An 18672-nucleotide genomic window follows, 5' to 3' on the forward strand; every position below is an offset into this window, starting at 1 on the left:
GGAGCGGCCCCATATCACTAGGCCAATGCTGGGGGCCCCAGAGGTCTTTATTCTTGCCCAATATCACCACTTCCGTCTTCTCCCCGTTTAGCTTAAGACAATTCCTCTGCATCCACTCGGCTACAAGAGATAAACTGAGCTTCAAAGCAGAGGGGTTGTTCCCGTCTTTGCCTGATAGGGAGAAGACGATGTGGGTGTCATCGGCGTAGGAAAATAGCGTCAACCCCGCATCCTCCACGATAGTAGCCAGGGGTTTGATATAGATGTTAAACAGTAGAGGGCTGAGTATAGACCCCTGGGGGACGCCGTGGGCCGATGGCAGATGCTGCTGTTGCTGAAAAGACCTGGAAAGTACGCCCACTAAGAAAGGAGGCAATCCAGGCTAGTGCCGAGCCTGCCACTCCTAGGGACCGGAGAGAATTTAAAAGAATGGAGTGGGACACTGTATCGAACGCGGCGCTCAAATCCAACAGGATGAGTGCAGATGTTTCCCCATGATCGATACCGTGTCGCAGACTTTCCGTAACTCCAAGGAGAGCAGTCTCGGTCGAGTGATGAGCTCGAAAGCCGGACTGGTATGGGTGCAGAAATCCCGAACTCTCCACAAGATGATTTAACTGAGTGTTAATGTGTCTTTCCAGAATCTTCGATAGAAAGGGCAGCAAGGAGATAGGTCTAAAATTAGACAAGTTGGAAGCATCCGCACCTGCCTTCTTTAAAAGGGGCACCACCATCGCATGTTTCCAGTCCTGGGGTACATAAGATTCAGTTTAAGAAGCATTTAGCAGTTTCATAAGTACCTGATGAGAATTGGAATCCAGTAGCGTCAGAATTCTAACAGGTCACGGGTTACGAGGAGAGCCCGATCTTACACTGTTCAAACAGGAGAGGAAAGAGACATCATCTAACAGTTGTCATTCCATGAGCTTCACTGTGGCGAAGGAGCATTCCACTGGCAATGTAGATTCTGTCTGGAATTCCTCCACCACAGAAGGAGAACCTAGCGAGGCATAGATGCGTTCAACCTTAGCAATGAAAAACTCAGGCAAAGCTTTACATTGAGCCTCATCTAATGCAGGGGGAGCTGGGGTAGTGTCTGCTCCGGTCAATTTCTTGACTACAGAGAAGAGGACGCGAGAACTATACTGTGCGTGCGTCACCATATTCACAGTATAAGCCGCTCTCGCAGTTTTACATTGCTTATGGTATCCTTTTAAGGCCTCTCTGTAAGCCACTTTCCGGGAGACAGAATATGTATGTCTCCACTTCCTTTCAAGGGCCTTACATTTTGTCCGCAGAAGTTTCAGATCATCAGAGAACCATGGCACGGGTGGACGATGAGACCCGGAGTGCTTGGATGTCAAAGGAAGCAGAGTATCCACCGCATTTTTTAGCCATTGAAGTACCACGGTATTTAACTCAGTGGCGGGCAAATCAGTATCAGGAAGAGTCCCCGATAGGTGTTGGTTAAACTTTGTTACATCAAGCTTGCCCCACCGGCGTACATGCCCATCCTTTCAGATTCTGACCCCGGCCTTGATTTTATTGCGAGGTAAGGAGAAGTGAACCGCATAATGATCTGACCACTCCAATGGACGAGCACTCTGTGCACAGTCAAATTGAAGATGAGAAAAGATTGGATCCAGCAAATGACCAGCAGAGTGAGTGGGACCTGAGTTACACAGCAGAATATTAAAAACCTCAAGGTCAGAAATAAGATGTTTACTGGAAATGCAGGAAGAATCTTCGAGGTGAAGATTTAAATCACCAAGAATGGTGAAGTTAGCTGCCCTTAAGAGCAGAGGGGCTAGTGTTTCAGCTAGAGAAGACACCCAGGAATTTCCATTACCAGGGGGCCGATAAACCAAGAGACCTGTCATAGTGAATTGGGGGTTAATCGCAAGCTTAAAAAGAACAGCTTCACATCCTTGTAAGGGAAGATCTTCAAGCTTGCAGGTATACATAGATTTAAAAATTATTGCAATACATCCCCCTTTACCGATGTTCCTGTCCTTCCTCAACATGACATAGTCATAGGGAATAACAATTGCAACATCTGGCCCGTAACTCTCATGGAGCCAGGTCTCAGTGAGAAACACAGCATCCGGCTTCTCATAAACAAGAAAATCATAAATATTATGCTTGTGCTTGGGAAGGGACCTCCAATTAATATTCCAGAATTGTAGTGGAGGGTGAGTCATTGCAGTGTTACTGCCCCTCAGCCTACCACGTTTATAAATGCGTTTCATAGCCTTGCATTTGCTCATTTTCTCCATAGAAAAGGCGCAGCCCGGACATTTAAAATGATGTGTGGGTAAATTACACAGAATACAATTAATGCAAAGAGATTGCCTCATCGATATCAGTTCCTCACCAGTGTAAGTGTAGGCGGTGGTAGGGAGGCGGGACAGGTCCAAATTTGATGCAGAGGGTCTGGTCCCTGGGCCCGTCAAGGCACGGACGGGCGCAGACGGGCTGAACTCAGGCGCGACTCCGGCGCGCGACCGGCACTCCCACTGCCCGCTACCGCTGCGAGTCTGCAGGGCCATCTTAAATAGAGGTCTTGAGTCCTTCTGGACACTAGACCACGACCAGAGATGGCGCCTCCAGGCGTCCCGTTTTCACCCCCAAGAAGGCCGCAAGTTAAGAAATACGAGGGAGGGGACCCGCCAAAGAAGCGGTGAGCATCCAATTATAGTGGAAGTATGCGGAGATGTCAGGGATGTCAGGGCTAACTACAGCCGTTATAACATCCCTATCACTAATATCAGGGTTATTGGGCATAGCTGTGTCCACCACTGGGAGAGGCACCTCTTCCAGTAACAGTGGAGGGCTTCCCCGACCTAGAGAGGCCCTTCGGTCATTGTTAATTTGATTTACCTTTTTAACCAAGTAGTTGTCCATGGTGCCCAACCCAGAAGCAGATTTATCTGTTTTACCTCTAGACATCTCATCAACTTATTGTTACACTCAAAGTAGAAGCTAGTGTGATAGAACAATCTACAAGCATTCAATGCACTTTACACGGACAGCAAAAATTAAAATATAAAGTCTCACTTCAATAAAAATAGTCCTTCGCTACAGGACCAAAGTCTATGGCCCAGCCCAGTCTCTTCAGGCCTCTGAGGGCCGCAGAGGGCCCACCCTTTGCCCGGGCTTCGCCCGGCGTCCCGCGATGCGGAAGTCGCGCTGGTTAAATGCGCCTCCCGGCGCTCTGGATGCGTCTGTGGGGCGCGTCGCCGCTTGGCCTGCCGGGCAATGTAGTCCCGGAGCGGCAACGCGAGAAGAATGCACCCGGTGACTCGTGGCGGCGAACAGACGCTCTCTCCCCAGCTGCCTATCGGCTCAGGCAGCGTCCCGCAGTCTCGCAGGTATGGCCCTCCCTGACTTCTGGTGTTTGTTTCAGTTAGAGAGTACATGGTCTTACGCAGTGAATATAACATTGAAGTAACAAAGATGGGTTGGTTACTAAGGAAATGCCCCATTGTCTTTGGCCCTGTCCCCTCACCTCTCAAAACTAGACTAAATAAGTTTAATTTGAAGGTGGAAGTGCTAGGCTACACCAAAGATCAAATATGGGAAAGAGAACCACATACTTCCTTATTCCTATTTATTCAGCTGTAGCATACACTGAGAATGGTAGCAATGTCCAGCACTCCTCCAATGCATATTCTGTCAGGGCTCATAAAAGATATGCATGGATTGTTTTAGCCAATAGCAGGATCCCCATAGCGCAGGTAAAAACTCACAGCCTCTTTTTAGTAATGGCCTTTGTGTTTTGCTAACACAAAAGAAGCCAATCCGCTTAGTTGATGTTGTGGATTTGCTGTACCTTCCAAAAACCCTATTCAGAAAAACTAGTCGGAATCCAAAGGGATTCCTGATAAACCTAGGGGTAAGCCGGTCTCCTACATCTTAGGACCTTGTAAGGTAAATAGAAGATAGGCATTTGTGTGATAGTGGCAGCTGGCATTTTGCCAAATCTATTTAATTGCAATCTAATTATCTCTATAATAAATAGCTATATCATAATAATCTTACATATGTTGGTTCTATAGTCACCATAACAATGAACTTTTCTCCCGCAGCCTAGTGGCCATCCCTGTGTTTGTCAAGCACAACATCAGCTTCCAGGAGAATGGCTCGCTTGGGCGGTTTGATATCTCTCTGGGACTAAAGCAGAATATGGGGAAGACAGTGGAAGCACTTATTCTTACAGCTCACTTGCCAAAAGTGGTGCTAAACATGAACCTGACACCCACACAGGGCTCCTATACCTTCGATCCTGTGACTAAGGTAAGTGAAGCTTGTAGCTAAGACCATTGTTTGGCCTGGGAAGTGATTGCCATCAGAAATGGCACTATGTACAATTTTTGTGTCATTTTCCAATCTTTCATGAGTAGAGGAGACATTATTGATCACTTCTGTATCTAGATGTGATAGGCCAGCAGTTTCCCCGACAAGTTATAGGATGATTCCATCTCACCCGGTTGGATCTGTAACACCTTTTTTTAAGGTGTTTATTCCGTTAATATATTTTTATAGTAAATCCTTACTGTTTTAATCAAATAAACCAAGAACCGTCCTCACATAGCGTATGTCTTATCTTGTTGACTGAAGGCATAGAGAAAAAAACAATATAATTATTAGCAATATTAGTCATAAGAGTCCCTAAGTTCGCACATGGTTCTGTATATTTCTCTCCTGCATTGCAGATCTTCTTGTAGATGGAGGTGATAGTGTTATTTTTTAAAATGCAACTAAACATTTTTCAATCCATGATAGACAGATGGTAAAACAATACCCTGAGATTAATTATTTCCTTAATTTTTGAAGCAATTGGCGCTTGACTCTTAGACTACCATGCAGCACTGCAGAAGTTGCCCTTTACTCCCAGAAAGCCCAGTCCTAGACAAGCCTTCTCTGTAGTATTTTTGCTCCACCAAAGCTGGGTTCCAAATGTTTCCTTGTACTTTACGGATTTTCGTTCTATTCTGTCTGTACCTACTATTCTTGACAGTACTGATAAAGTCAAATTTAGGCACTCGCAAACTAATAGCTACTGAATAAAAGTTGTAAGATTACACTAAAGGCCGTAATAGAGGACTTGTTGAGTAGCTCCTAAGAAGTGGAATTCCAGGGCTTTGTTGCTTGAACACCAACGTTTCTCCTTTCTCTGCAATCTATTCCAAAGGGTGAGAAGATCAACAGAAGATACTGGGTACAGACAAAAGAGATTTGGACATATATTAATGGGCATATTCGCTGTTCCATCATTTAAATGCAAAACTGTTCACTGTAAACAGTATTTTCTCCTTCGCATGTAACCAGCAAAGTTATTTTCTCTCTTGGTACATAGATGGCATTAAGTTCAAAGCGTTCTGTGCAAATTGAAGGGTTTGTACGAGGTATGATGAGAGGCTCACACCTAAGGAAGAAAAGGAGCCTAGTTGTGAGAAACTGGTTTTAAATTTACAGAGGAGGGCAAGCAGGCAGCCTCCACACTAAGGGTATTTTGGGAAAAAGACTTGCACCTATGAATTCAAATCAGGCGCGCAACACCCATTGGGCTCACCGGGCTTCAGCCCCCCCTCGTATTCTCCAGCCCGGGCTAATTTGACGCGCACTGAAGGGATAAAAGAAGGCTGCACATCGGAGCCGAGAATGTGATTTTTATGATGCTTTCTGAGGCCCAGCAGCCCGAGCCAGCCAGCTTCTGAACAGTTTCAGTTAACCTCTTGTTTTCCTTTACTGACCCGAGGTGATATCATTCCCTGAAGGCAGGGATTTCACCTAAGCACTTGATGTGTTCAGCATGGGGTGGGGGTGGGAGTGGGAGTGGGAAGATGCACACAGCAGGGGGAAAGGGCTGGCCAGTGCAGGTGACGCTTTTCCTTTGTATAGGAATTCCTGCTGGCGTCAAACCCCAGGGTTTGCTGTCTGTGCATTTGTATGGATGTGTATTCCATACAAGTGCACAGACAGCAAAGCCTGGGCTATGACGCCAGCAGGAATTAATTTACAATGGAAAAGCATCACCTGCACTGCCATCCCTTTGCCCCTGCTGTCTGTGCACTTGTATGGAATTCACATCCAAGGTCCTGCTCACCAGTTAAATGGTGAACAGGTCCATGGATCTTTCTCTTTTTTGCATCCATGGGCACCAACGACACAGTAGCAGAGGAGGCCCTGGCAAGGAGAAAGCAGGAAACATTTGACACACACCTATCTACACTGTGATATCTTCGGGAGGGGCTGGATGCCAAGACGCAGTGCTGCTGATCAGCCCAACTCAACTGAATAATATCAGAAGAGCAGGCAGCCGTTTTTTATGTAAGTTTCAGTAGCTTTAATGAATTCTTCAGCACAGCATTACCTACTGCCTGCATATCTAGGTTACTCTAAGGGAATGTTGTTTTTGACTTACATACATGGAAACGTCAGAGGAGAGTCCCCTCCGAATATGCACATGTAGTGTAAGTTTGTAGTGTTCATTTTTTGGGGTGCTATGTGGGTAACTTTAGGGTTCAGGGTGGGTGTGGGTTTTAGGGTGCCAGCGAGTAATTTTAGGGTTCAGGGTGGGTTACGGATTGGGGTGCCAGGGGGTAATTTTAGGGTTCTGAGTGGGTATGGGTTTTAGGGTGCCAGGAGTAATTTTAGGGTTCAGGGTAGTAATGGGATTTGGTGTGCCAGGGGGTAATTTTAGGGTTCAGGACGGGTATGGGCTTTGGGGGCCAGAAGGGTAATTTAGGGGATCAGGGTGGGTGTGGGTTTTAGGGTGCCAGCGAGTAATTTTAGGGTTCAGGGTGGGTTACGGATTGGGGTGCCAGGGGGTAATTTTAGGGTTCTGAGTGGGTATGGGTTTTAGGGTGCCAGGGGTAATTTTAGGGTTCAGGGTAGTAATGGGATTTGGTGTGCCAGGGGGTAATTTTAGGGTTCAGGACGGGTATGGGCTTTGGGGGCCAGAAGGGTAATTTAGGGGTTCAGGGTGGGTGTGGGTTTTGGGGTGCCAGGGTTAATTTTAGGCTTCAGGGTGGGTATGGGTTTTGGGGAGCCAGGAGTAATTTTAGGGTTCAGGGTGGGTATGGGTTTTGTGGTGCCAGGGGTACTATTAGGGTTCAGCGTGGGTATGGGTTTTGGGGTGCTAGGGGTAATTTTAGGGTTCAGGGTGGGTACAGGTTTTGGGGGCAAGGGTGTAATTTTAGGGTTCAGGGGTAATTTTCGGCGTCAGAGTGGTAATGGGCTTTGGGGTGCCAGGTGTAATTTTAGGGTTCAGGGAGGGCATGGGTTTTGGGGTCCCAGGGGTATTTTTAGGGTTCAGGGTGGGTATGGGTTTTGGGGTCCCAGGGGTAATTTTAGGGTTCAGGGTGGGTATGGGATTTGAGGTGCCAGGGGGTAATTTTAGGGTTTAGGGTGGTAATGGGTTTTGGGGTGGCATGGGGTTAATGTTAGGGTTCAGGGCAGGTATGGGTTTTAGGGTGTGAGGGGGTGGAAATTTGAGGGTTTAGGGTGGATGTGGTTTTCGGGTGTCGGGGCGGGGGCAATGTTAGGGTTCAGGGTGGGTATGGATTGTGGGGTACCAGGGAGTAATTTTAGGGTTCAGTATGGGTTTTGGTGTGCCAGGGGTAATTTTAGGGTGGTTAAGGGTTTTGGGGTACTATGGTGTTAATTTTAGGGTTCAGGATGTGAGGGTTAATTGTAGGGTTCAGGGTGGGTGTGGGTTTCCGGGTGTCAGGGGGGCAATTTTAGGGTTCTGGGTGGGTATGGGTTTTGGTGTGCCAGGGGTAATTTTAGGGTGGTTAAGGGTTTTGGAGTGCTATGGGGTTAATTTTAGGGTTCAGGGTGGGTATGGGTTTTAGGATGTGAGATGGGAATTTTAGGGTTTCAGGGTGGGTGTGGGTTTTCGGGTGTCAGGGGGGCAATTTTAGGGTTCAGGGTGGGTATGGTTTTGGGGTGCCGGGAGGTAATTTTAACGTTTAGGGTGGTAATGGGTTTTGGGGTGCCATGGGGTTCATTTTAGGATTCAGTGCGGGTATGAGGTTTGGGGTGTGAGGGGAGCATTTTAGATTTCAGGGTGGGTGTGGGTTTTCGGGTGTCAGGGGGGCAATTTAAGGCTTCAGGGTGGGTATGGGTTTTGGGGTGCTGGGGGGGAATTTTAGGGTTTAGGGTAGTAATGGGTTTTGGGTGCAAGGGGGTAATTTTAGGGTTCAGCTTAGGTATGTGTTTTGGTGTGCCAGGGGTAATTTTAGGGTTCAGGGTGTGTATGGGTTTTGGGGTGCCAGGGGTACTATTAGGGTTCAGCGTGGGTATGGGTTTTGGGGTGCTAGGGGTAATTTTAGGGTTCAGGGTGGGTACAGGTTTTGGGGGCAAGGGTGTAAATTTAGGGTTCAGGGGTAATTTTCGGGGTCAGAGTGGTAATGGGCTTTGGGGTGCCAGGTGTAATTTTAGGGTTCAGGGAGGGCATGGGTTTTGGGGTCCCAGGGGTATTTTTAGGGTTCAGGGTGGGTATGGGTTTTGGGGTCCCAGGGGTAATTTTAGGGTTCAGGGTGGGTATGGGATTTGAGGTGCCAGGGGGTAATTTTAGGGTTTAGGGTGGTAATGGGTTTTGGGGTGGCATGGGGTTAATGTTAGGGTTCAGGGCTGGTATGGGTTTTAGGGTGTGAGGGGGTGGAAATTTGAGGGTTTAGGGTGGATGTGGTTTTCGGGTGTCGGGGCGGGGGCAATGTTAGGGTTCAGGGTGGGTATGGATTGTGGGGTACCAGGGAGTAATTTTAGGGTTCAGCGTGGGTATGGGTTTTGGTGTGCCAGGGGTAATTTTAGGGTGGTTAAGGGTTTTGGGGTACTATGGGGTTAATTTTAGGGTTCAGGATGTGAGGGTTAATTGTAGGGTTCAGGGTGGGTGTGGGTTTTCGGGTGTCAGGGGGGCAATTTTAGGGTTCTGGGTGGGTATGGGTTTTAGGATGTGAGATGGGAATTTTAGGGTTTCAGGGTGGGTTTTCGGGTGTCAGGGGGGCAATTTTAGGGTTCAGGGTGGGTATGGTTTTGGGGTGCCGGGAGGTAATTTTAACGTTTAGGGTGGTAATGGGTTTTGGGGTGCCATGGGGTTCATTTTAGGATTCAGTGCGGGTATGAGGTTTAGGGTGTAAGGGGAGCATTTTAGGTTTCAGGGTGGGTGTGGGTTTTCGGGTGTCAGGGGGGCAATTTAAGGCTTCAGGGTGGGTATGGGTTTTGGGGTGCCGGGGGGGAATTTTAGGGTTTAGGGTAGTAATGGGTTTTGGGTGCAAGGGGGTAATTTTAGGGTTCAGCTAAGGTATGTGTTTTGGTGTGCCAGGGGTAATTTTAGGGTTCAGGGTGAGTATGGGTTTTGGGGTGCCAGGGGGGAATTTAATGTTCAGTACAGGTATGGGTTTTGGGGTGCCAGGGGTAATTTTAAGGTTCAGGGTGGGTATGGGTTTTGTGGGGCAAGGGTGTAATTTTAGGGATCAGCGCAGGTATGAGTTTTGGGGCTCCAGGGGGGTGATTTTAGGGTTCAGGGTGGGCGTGGGTTTTGGGGTGCAAGGGGGGTTATTTTGTGGTTCAGGGTGGTAATGGATTTGAGGGGGCAAGGGTGTAATTTTAGGGATCAGTACGGGTATGGGGGTTGGGGTTCTAGGGGGATGATTTCAGGGTGGTAATGGGTTTTGGGGTGCGAGGCGGTAGTTTTAGGGTTCGGTGGTTATGGGTTTTGGGGTGCCAGGGGTGTAATTTGGAGGTTCGGGTGGTAATGGATTTTGGGGGGCAAGGGGTAATATGCGGGTTTAGCGTGAGTATGGGTTTTGGAGTGCCAGGGGTAATTTTAGCGTTCAGGGTGGGTATGGGTTTTGGGGTACCGGGGGTAATTTTAGGGTTCAGGGCGGGTATGGGTTTTGGTGTGCCAGGGGGTAACTTTGGGGTTCAGGGCTGGTATGGGTTTTGGGGTACCAGGGGTAATTTTAGGGTTCAGGGTGGGTATGGGTTTTGGACTTGCAATGATAAACATTTCACGAGCACATTGTCCTCCTATAGAAGCAATTGTTGACGAACTGGCGAAAAAGGGTCGTCGCCTTGAAATGGCATTGTGAAAATTGGTTATATTGTGTTCCTAAAGTGCTTTGTAGTAAAATATATTAAATTGACCTTTTAATTCAGTACATTGTTCCTTTTTCATAAGACAATAGGACATATATGCATCAAATTAACAAAAATGTGTGCTCTAATTGTCCACATTCAAATGCAGAATTCATCACGTTTTCTCCGCTTGACCTGAGCATTAATCGATCCCGATTATCTGCCATTTTAGCCCCGCCCCATAGATTAACATTAGCCACGCCCCTTCATTTGCCATGTTACCCCCCCCCCCCCCGAAATTAAGACCTAGTTGCGCCCCTGATTCAAATCCACTGCCGCCACCACCACCAGTCACCTTGCATAGGCTGAGAGGGGTGATGGGTATGGGATAAAAAGGCACCCTCATTATTATTGGCATTATACTTGGCTGTAACTCGTTTCTGCAGTTGTGCATTTCTTTTTTAAAGGCGGAGGTGGTCCAGTGTTCTCAAAGTTTATCAAAGACACTTAGAGGAAAACGTAAAACAAGTCCGTAATGTGCATTGGTAAGGATAGCACATGTTTACCAAGCTATGCATGACACTTATATAACAACATCCTTTACCTCTTTGACCTAGCAAGATTCATGAGCAGTGTAGTCTGGTGGAGACTTTGGCATGGAACATTTGCGTGTCAAGCATTCTACTGCTGACAATTAGGGCCATTTTATTCATTAGAGACTCCCTCTACTATTATTCGTGGTATTTTGGAGCCTGTGATTTCTTTTGTATTGAGCTTGACTCTTGTAAAACCTGTCCATTTACTGCAGAAAAGAAAATATAAGGCTCATAACTCCTACCCTTTTTGGTGGTGGTGATGAAAAATAGGGTTCCAAGCAACAGTTTTTTTTTCTATGCTGGATCTTTCTTTGATTTACATTGCTTGATTCATTCTCTGTTGTCAGCCTTCATCTTGCTGGTAACATAACAAATGGCAGCAACATTTTAATGTGCCATCCTAACAACCGAGCATTACATTTTTTTTAAAGCACATTCAGCTCTGCCATTTTGTATTTGTGGGAGTGGATGTGCACAGGCTGATGGAGTATGATTCAAGCTTGTGAAATTATATAACAACCCAGTGCTGGAGAAATGTAAATTCTCCTGTTTTTCCTGGAAGAACATGAGTAATAATGAAATTCGTCTTGTCATACCACCTTTGCTCATTACACCATTCCTATTTCTACAGAATGGTTGGTAGTGAGCCTTTCATTTCACTGTTGGGCTCAACCATGAATATAAGAGCTAAACTTAAGTTTGAATTATTAGCCTTTCTTCCTGTTCAATGTACCTCAACCTTATTCTGTGACGATCACAGTCTGAAATGGTTCTTGACACCACACACTTCACTTTTGAGCACCTGTATTAGTTTTCTTTGTAGAACTTGTTCTTTCATTTTCTTCTGCCAGCCTCCCCTCCCCTCCCCAAGGTATCCCTTCTGCCTTTTGATTTAGTTATTTTGTGCACTCTTGGGTTTTTACTTACCAGGAGGATATTGGCTTTGAGTTTTGTCACTTTGCACCTTCTCTGGAGCTTAGTGTTTGTCTGGTTGTTCTCAGTTGCATCTTTGAATTTAACCGTTTCCATCAGCAATGACTCCTTTGTATGCATCTAGCTTGTGGTTAAAACAATTGTTTTTCAGTTCACCATTCTCCATTTTTATTTTGCGCCATATCTGGCTCCTGCCTCTTGAGCTTTCCTCTAAAATTCTGGCTTTCATTGTATAACACTTGTAACGGCTCTGAGGTTCTATTAATTTTGTTCTGGATTAATATAACAACTTTCAACAAAGTTGTGTTCCACGCTAGTGCGTAGATTTATTATGCCATCCTAAGTCTCTTTGATGTTGATGCGAAACTATGATTGAATGTACATTTCTGATTCGATGGTACTGCTTTTTATTTACCTTGAATGCCCCAGCTGTGACTATGATTTATGCTGACCTGCATTCTTTGCACCCACCATATCATGTCCATCATGTATTCGCTTCCTGTTAATTGGTTGCTGGTAATTACCCTCCAAGTTGCTGCTGTCACCCTTTTGAGTATTTGCCCAATACATTTAAGAATGGCATATTTATAATCCAACGTTTGATGGCAGTGGGGATCAATGAAAGGAAATTGTTTCCACTCCTCTGTTGCATCTAAATTGACTTGAAATATATATTTTGATTCTTTTTTGGTAAAATATTGCTCTGTATTGTTGGGTCCATTCTCTACTTCTTCTTTTCCCTTGTATGTATGGCATCAATCTACCTGTTTGGTTTTGTTTTCGCAGAAGTTTGAGACTCAAAGCTACTCCTTAATTATGCTTTGTATCCTGTTGAGTTTTAACATAGTAATTCAGAATGTTTGTTCAACTTGTTTGTCCCTTCAGTGGCACTTGGAAACATTGCACACTTTCCCCTCTATTTCCATATTCATCTTTTTCAATGTGCGCATTTGTAACTTGTATGGTGTAAATGGATTCTGGAGATACTACTCTATGAATCCCACAGAGGTGTCAAGAGGGGATAGATCTAGGTAAGAGTTTGCATTAAAAACTTTGGGTCTGCCTTGAAAATGAGAACATCTCTGTGGCAAAGAGACTCTCAAAGCCCAAATGATTGACCCTCATAATTGATAATTAAGGAAACCTTTGGCTGCATATCTTATTAAGGCTTCCTCCAAGGATGATTTACATAAAACTGTAGTTTTCCATTTGGGTGTTTCCATCCATATAGAAGAACAACAAGTTTTCCTTATAGAAACATTGTATAGAAGAAAATCAACCACTCAATATCTTATTATGTTTAACCCAGGGCGAAGTACTACGCTACGCTCGCTTAGTTTGCACTACTTTGCACTACGCGAATTGCACGTAGCACAGTGCAAACATGCGTAGCATAGTGCAGCAGTCATTTTTTGCTTGCTCGCGGTCCTCAATGTCAAGTTGACGACCGCAAGCGAGCAAAATGACATCACAGCTAGACTTTTTCCTCGTTCGTGATCAGCAACATCAAGTTGCCGATCGCGACTATGGGGCAGGGTGCCCCCACCTTACGGTGCCCCTCCTCCCTGCCCTATCAGCCCAAGACCTGTGGATATTTCTGAGATAAGAGTCTTTGGGGACCCCTCACCGCAGTCCACAGGGGCGTGGGCATAATTTTATGTTATGCCATTGGTAGCTAGGTTTATGGTGATTTACCTCCGCAGTATTTGATCCGGATGCTATGCCCAGGCAAACGGGGGCCCTGCCAAGAGCAGCCCTGTTCTGCGTGCACTGCTCACTTAGTTGCTGAGGCCAGGCAGGGCGAGGGAGGGGGCATCTGGCCAGCAAGCAGCTGCCCAGCCCTAGGTCCCTCAGTTCTCCTTATGGCACTCTCCGTTGGTACTGCTCTTGCAAACACTTGCTGCGCCTTCTCGCTGTGCCACATGTGTGGCACCTGTTCAAAGCATGGTGCACGTGCTACAGGTGTGGCACGAGGAGTAGCCCAAAGTGTAAGCTGTGCTTAGAGACAGGGGCCCGTTATGTTGAGGTTTTTTCTTGTCTTTGTTCGGGCATGGTCAGTTGCTTCTGATAAAGAGTGTAATGCCAGGGTGGTAGGGGTTGCACGTAGTGTTGTCTAAATCTGAGGTTTTTTCTTGCCTTTGTTCGGGCATGGTCAGTTGCTTCTGATAAAGAGTGTAATGCCAGGGTGGTAGGGGTTGCACGTAGTGTTGTGTCTAAAGAGAGAACCGGGTTCCATGTAGGCTGTCATTGTGAGCTCTGAGGTTATTTTAGTGCTCCATTTTGTTTGATGGATTTCAGTGTTTAACCCTCAGTGATATTACTACATATGCACTTGAAACCCATCTTCGCTTCCCTCTTTGACTGCTTCAGTAATTCAGTAATTCAAGTTTATTATGTTTTCGGCTCTCAAAAGAGGGCCACATAAAACAATCACATAGCTATACACCACTAGATACAATAACTCAGAAGGTGATAGTGGGGCTGACCTGGCTGGGCGCTCTTCTTCTTTGTTTGTGCTGACCTGTTCGTCGAGGGATTTGGACGCTTTCCTGTTTGGACGCGGCTCTCATCGGAGAGTTGCTGCTGGTGAATCAAGGACCCGCCCTGACCGCCCACACCGCTGCGGGACTGCGAGGCAGTCCTTACACCTGCAGCCTCTTCCTGCAGCGGCCCCGCCCCCACCCGGTGAACTATAAACTTTCGCAGCACCCGCTGCGCGGGTGCTACTCAGAAGGTGATAGTGGGGCTGACCTGGCTGGGCGCTCTTCTTCTTTGTTTGTGCTGACCTGTTCGTCGAGGGATTTGGACGCTTTCCTGTTTGGACGCGGCTCTCATCGGAGAGTTGCTGCTGGTGAATCAAGGACCCGCCCTGACCGCCCACACCGCTGCGGGACTGCGAGGCAGTCCTTACACCTGCAGCCTCTTCCCGCAGCGGCCCCGCCCCCCACCCGGTGAACTATAAACTTTCGCAGCACCCGCTGCGCGGGTGCTACTCAGAAGGTGATAGTGGGGCTGACCTGGCTGGGCGCTCTTCTTCTTTGTTTGTGCTGACCTGTTCGTCGAGGGATTTGGACGCTTTCCTGTTTGGACGCGGCTCTCATCGGAGGGTTGCTGCTGGTGAATCAAGGACCCGCCCTGACTGCCCACACCGCTGCGGGACTGCGAGGCAGTCCTTACACCTGCGGCCTCTTCCTGCAGCGGCCCCGCCCCCACCCGGTGAACTATAAACTTTCGCAGCACCCGCTGCGCGGGTGCTACTCAGAAGGTGATAGTGGGGCTGACCTGGCTGGGCGCTCTTCTTCTTTGTTTGTGCTGACCTGTTCGTCGAGGGATTTGGACGCTTTCCTGTTTGGACGCGGCTCTCATCGGAGAGTTGCTGCTGGTGAATCAAGGACCCGCCCTGACCGCCCACACCGCTGCGGGACTGCGAGGCAGTCCTTACACCTGCAGCCTCTTCCCGCAGCGGCCCCGCCCCCCACCCGGTGAACTATAAACTTTCGCAGCACCCGCTGCACGGGTGCTACTCAGAAGGTGATAGTGGGGCTGACCTGGCTGGGCGCTCTTCTTCTTTGTTTGTGCTGACCTGTTCGTCGAGGGATTTGGACGCTTTCCTGTTTGGACGCGGCTCTCATCGGAGAGTTGCTGCTGGTGAATCAAGGACCCGCCCTGACCGCCCACACCGCTGCGGGACTGCGAGGCAGTCCTTACACCTGCAGCCTCTTCCCGCAGCGGCCCCGCCCCCCACCCGGTGAACTATAAACTTTCGCAGCACCCGCTGCACGGGTGCTACTCAGAAGGTGATAGTGGGGCTGACCTGGCTGGGCGCTCTTCTTTGTTTGTGCTGACCTGTTCGTCGAGGGATTTGGACGCTTTCCTGTTTGGACGCGGCTCTCATCGGAGAGTTGCTGCTGGTGAATCAAGGACCCGCCCGGACCGCCCACACCGCTGCGGGACTGCGAGGCAGTCCTTACACCTGCAGCCTCTTCCCGCAGCGGCCCCGCCCCCCACCTGGGAGGATATAAACAGGCAACCGGTCTCGCGCAGCGGGAAGCGCGCGGGACGAAGCTCGGGGCGAAACCGGGCAAAGAGCGGGCCGTTTGAGGCCGTTCGAGAACGTTAGAGACTGGACTGGGCCACCGTATTTACATCAGGTACTATCGCCTAAATTCACAACTTGGCAAAACTTATATCACCGTCTTCCACTCTGTCGCCCCTGAGCCATATTGCCCACTATGAGCAAAATGGAGACCAGGAGCAAAGCCAACCTGTTAGCCAATGGTCCCACAACAGCTACCCCAAACCAAGGCAAAATAGACAACTATTTTTTGAAAGCAGGTTCCCTCTTGATAGATGACATCACCCTTCTAGAAAGACGAATCTCACAGGAAATAGAGTGGGTTAGGAGGTCATCAATGGGTGTAAAAGCGATGGCAAAAACTCCCGAAGATAGGCGGGTCATAGATAGCTCACAATTGGGTGCATGTGGTGGGGTACAACGACCTACGAGCATAGATCTCTCTGAGGGAACGATAAGCTATTTAGAGGACATGAGTCTTCTCTCATTGCCTCTAACACAAATCACCCAACCACCTAACCCAACAAATACAGGGGAGGATACTGATTTAAACATCCAATGTCCCATCTTACTCAGGGAATAATTGGCCACAACAATTGATACCCCTAATTTAGCGGGATCTCCTAGCGCCAATCGGGGGATAAGGGAGGGTGCCATCCAAAAAAGGTTAGTGGGGAAACAAATCACTAAGGAAAGGAGTACCAAAAAAGCAAAGGGAAAAACAGGGAAAACCCATAATACACCTGGCCCTGACCACACTAACCAGGAAAGAACCCCACCGGTGACAGCGGTGATAGCAATTGATCCCTCCCAGCAACAGCTCAGTGATACTCTCACTGACCAGCCACCTCCAAACTCGGAACACAACCCTGAGATAGTAGAAGAGGACATATCATTAGCTGACATAGGCCACCTCTTGAAGACGATCATAAGCCCTCAAGAAGCACGCCTGATGAAAATGGAGGCGAAATTAATTAAAATTGAGAAAACCGCCTTACAGATTATGGACTGTTGGAAACCGGGGGCTTCCTGCCCCATACTACCCAACACCGACCCAAAACATGACTGTAACTCGGTTTCTTCAAAACCCGTAAAAGCTAAAGAGGCAGTGATAGTAAATACAGTGGGTGACAAAAATATCAAGCCACACAGTAAACATCCATCCAAATCAAAAATCAATTTAGCAACGCCAGTTACTTCTGGCCCCACCAAACAACCCCCCATTACGCAGCAGTGTTTAAATGTAGTTAACGATAACGTCCAGTCGAACGCACAACACAAGAGTTCCCCTATACCCCCCTTGACCACCCACCAAGATACATGTGACTCGAACCATTTAAAGGCAAAACCACCGAGAACAGTTACAGTTAATCTTCCACCTGAAGTGGCGCCATATACTGTTATCTTAATTGGGGTGCCCGAACTAAAATCAGACTCATATGAAACAGGGGAGTCTCTGAAAAACAAAGTCATTAACTGGCTCTCAACACATAGACCCCTCACCAGAGGCACGACCAGCGACATTCGCATGGTAAGAAGAGTCTCGTGGGTTGGCAAGAGACCCAAAACAATCAGTGGTGATTGCCTATTAGTGAGTTTTAGAGAACCAAGAACTGTCTCTTTCATATGTAGTCCAGCTCTGGAAGATGAAGGGAGCGCCATCCACCCTGTCCCCCTCTCGTTCTTCTATCCTCCGAATGACCATGCAATAAATGCCCAGAGCAGAGGTCATTACCAAAACTCACACGATAATTGGGAGGGCAACCCGGGAAGGAGGAGAATTCCCTATAACCAGTCACGAATACCCCCCTCCCGCCCAAACACAAATGGCGATCCCCAGGGATGGGAAACTGTTCATAGAAGAGGGATGGGAAGGGGTGGACTTGAAAGAGAGGAACCATGGCCCCCGAGATTTATCCAGCCACCATTCCTACCATTGTTTAATCATTATGAGTGTCTTGAAATGGTGGACTGACAATTGGCCTCCATAAAAGGGGCACAAACGCAACCACCAGGGTATGAAAGCGGGCATTACGCACCCCCGAACCGTAGACATGATAAATCCACTAATGGGTCTTTAGACCTCTCCCAGGAACAACATATAAGGGAAATTGCCCTAGAAGGCCCACCATTGGATGAGGGGCAAATGGATAGTGCCCCACAGCTTGAAAACATAAGACCCACGGCCAAACTACTTGACACCCAAAATATCCAACAAACCATAAAATTCCTTTCATGGAACGTGGCTGGCCTAACTAACAAAATAAATACGGACACTTGGGCCGATTTAATGCAACCAACTAGCGTCTGTCTCTTTCAAGAGACCTGGACAAGAGAAGAGACTTCTTTTGGGGGCTTCCAGACATATGCTATCCCCGCTGTCTGGAGTGGGAAAGGCAGACCTTCCGGAGGTTTAGCAACCTGGGTCGCTACAGACCTAGGATGTCGAGCGTCAAGATACCCAGTAGATTCAGTAGATATACTGGCCGTCTTACTCGAATGGCCGGGGCATATTAAACTTTTGGTTATAAACATCTATTCCAGGCCGGTCAAAATAGCGTCCACCTCCAAAACCATAGAAACTCTGTCAACTCTTCTGGAAACCATCCCGCCGGACTTGTCTTACCTAATAGGGGGGGACTTCAACTCACACTTTGAGCCACTACCTGGACTACTTGATGGACCCTCCCTAGAGGAGGATTCAAGTTGGCAGGTCCCTCAGACTGAAGCACCCCCTCCAAGAGCATGGACACCCCTCGCCATTCAGATAAATACTCTAAACCTTACTTATGGTTTGAGAGCCTGCAACGGGCGCACTAGGTCCGACATTCCATCCAAATGCACATTCAACAAAGCAGGAAGGCAATCCAGAACAGACTACTTCTTGGTACAACTGCAGGCATGGAAAAGGGTGGTGGATTTTAAAATAATACCCAGGCACGACAGCGATCACAACGCTCTAGAACTAGAATATACTATTCC

At 47.7% G+C, this 18672-nt stretch overlaps 1 protein-coding gene across 6 annotated transcripts in view; it reads left to right on the forward strand.

Moving 5' to 3' along the window:
- AP3M1 (adaptor related protein complex 3 subunit mu 1) overlaps positions 1–18672 on the forward strand; it is a 149077-nt gene that overhangs the window by 113738 nt on the left and 16667 nt on the right. For all 6 annotated transcript variants that reach the window (XM_086921824.1, XM_086921828.1, XM_086921825.1 and 3 more), the window contains exon 7: positions 4089–4296. In XM_086921824.1, the coding sequence (XP_086777950.1) occupies positions 4089–4296 (208 nt within the window). The remainder of the gene's footprint in view (positions 1–4088; positions 4297–18672) is intronic.

Source organism: Lissotriton vulgaris, chromosome 5, assembly GCF_964263255.1.
Source record: "Lissotriton vulgaris chromosome 5, aLisVul1.2, whole genome shotgun sequence".
Classification (NCBI taxonomy): Eukaryota; Metazoa; Chordata; class Amphibia; order Caudata; family Salamandridae; genus Lissotriton; species Lissotriton vulgaris.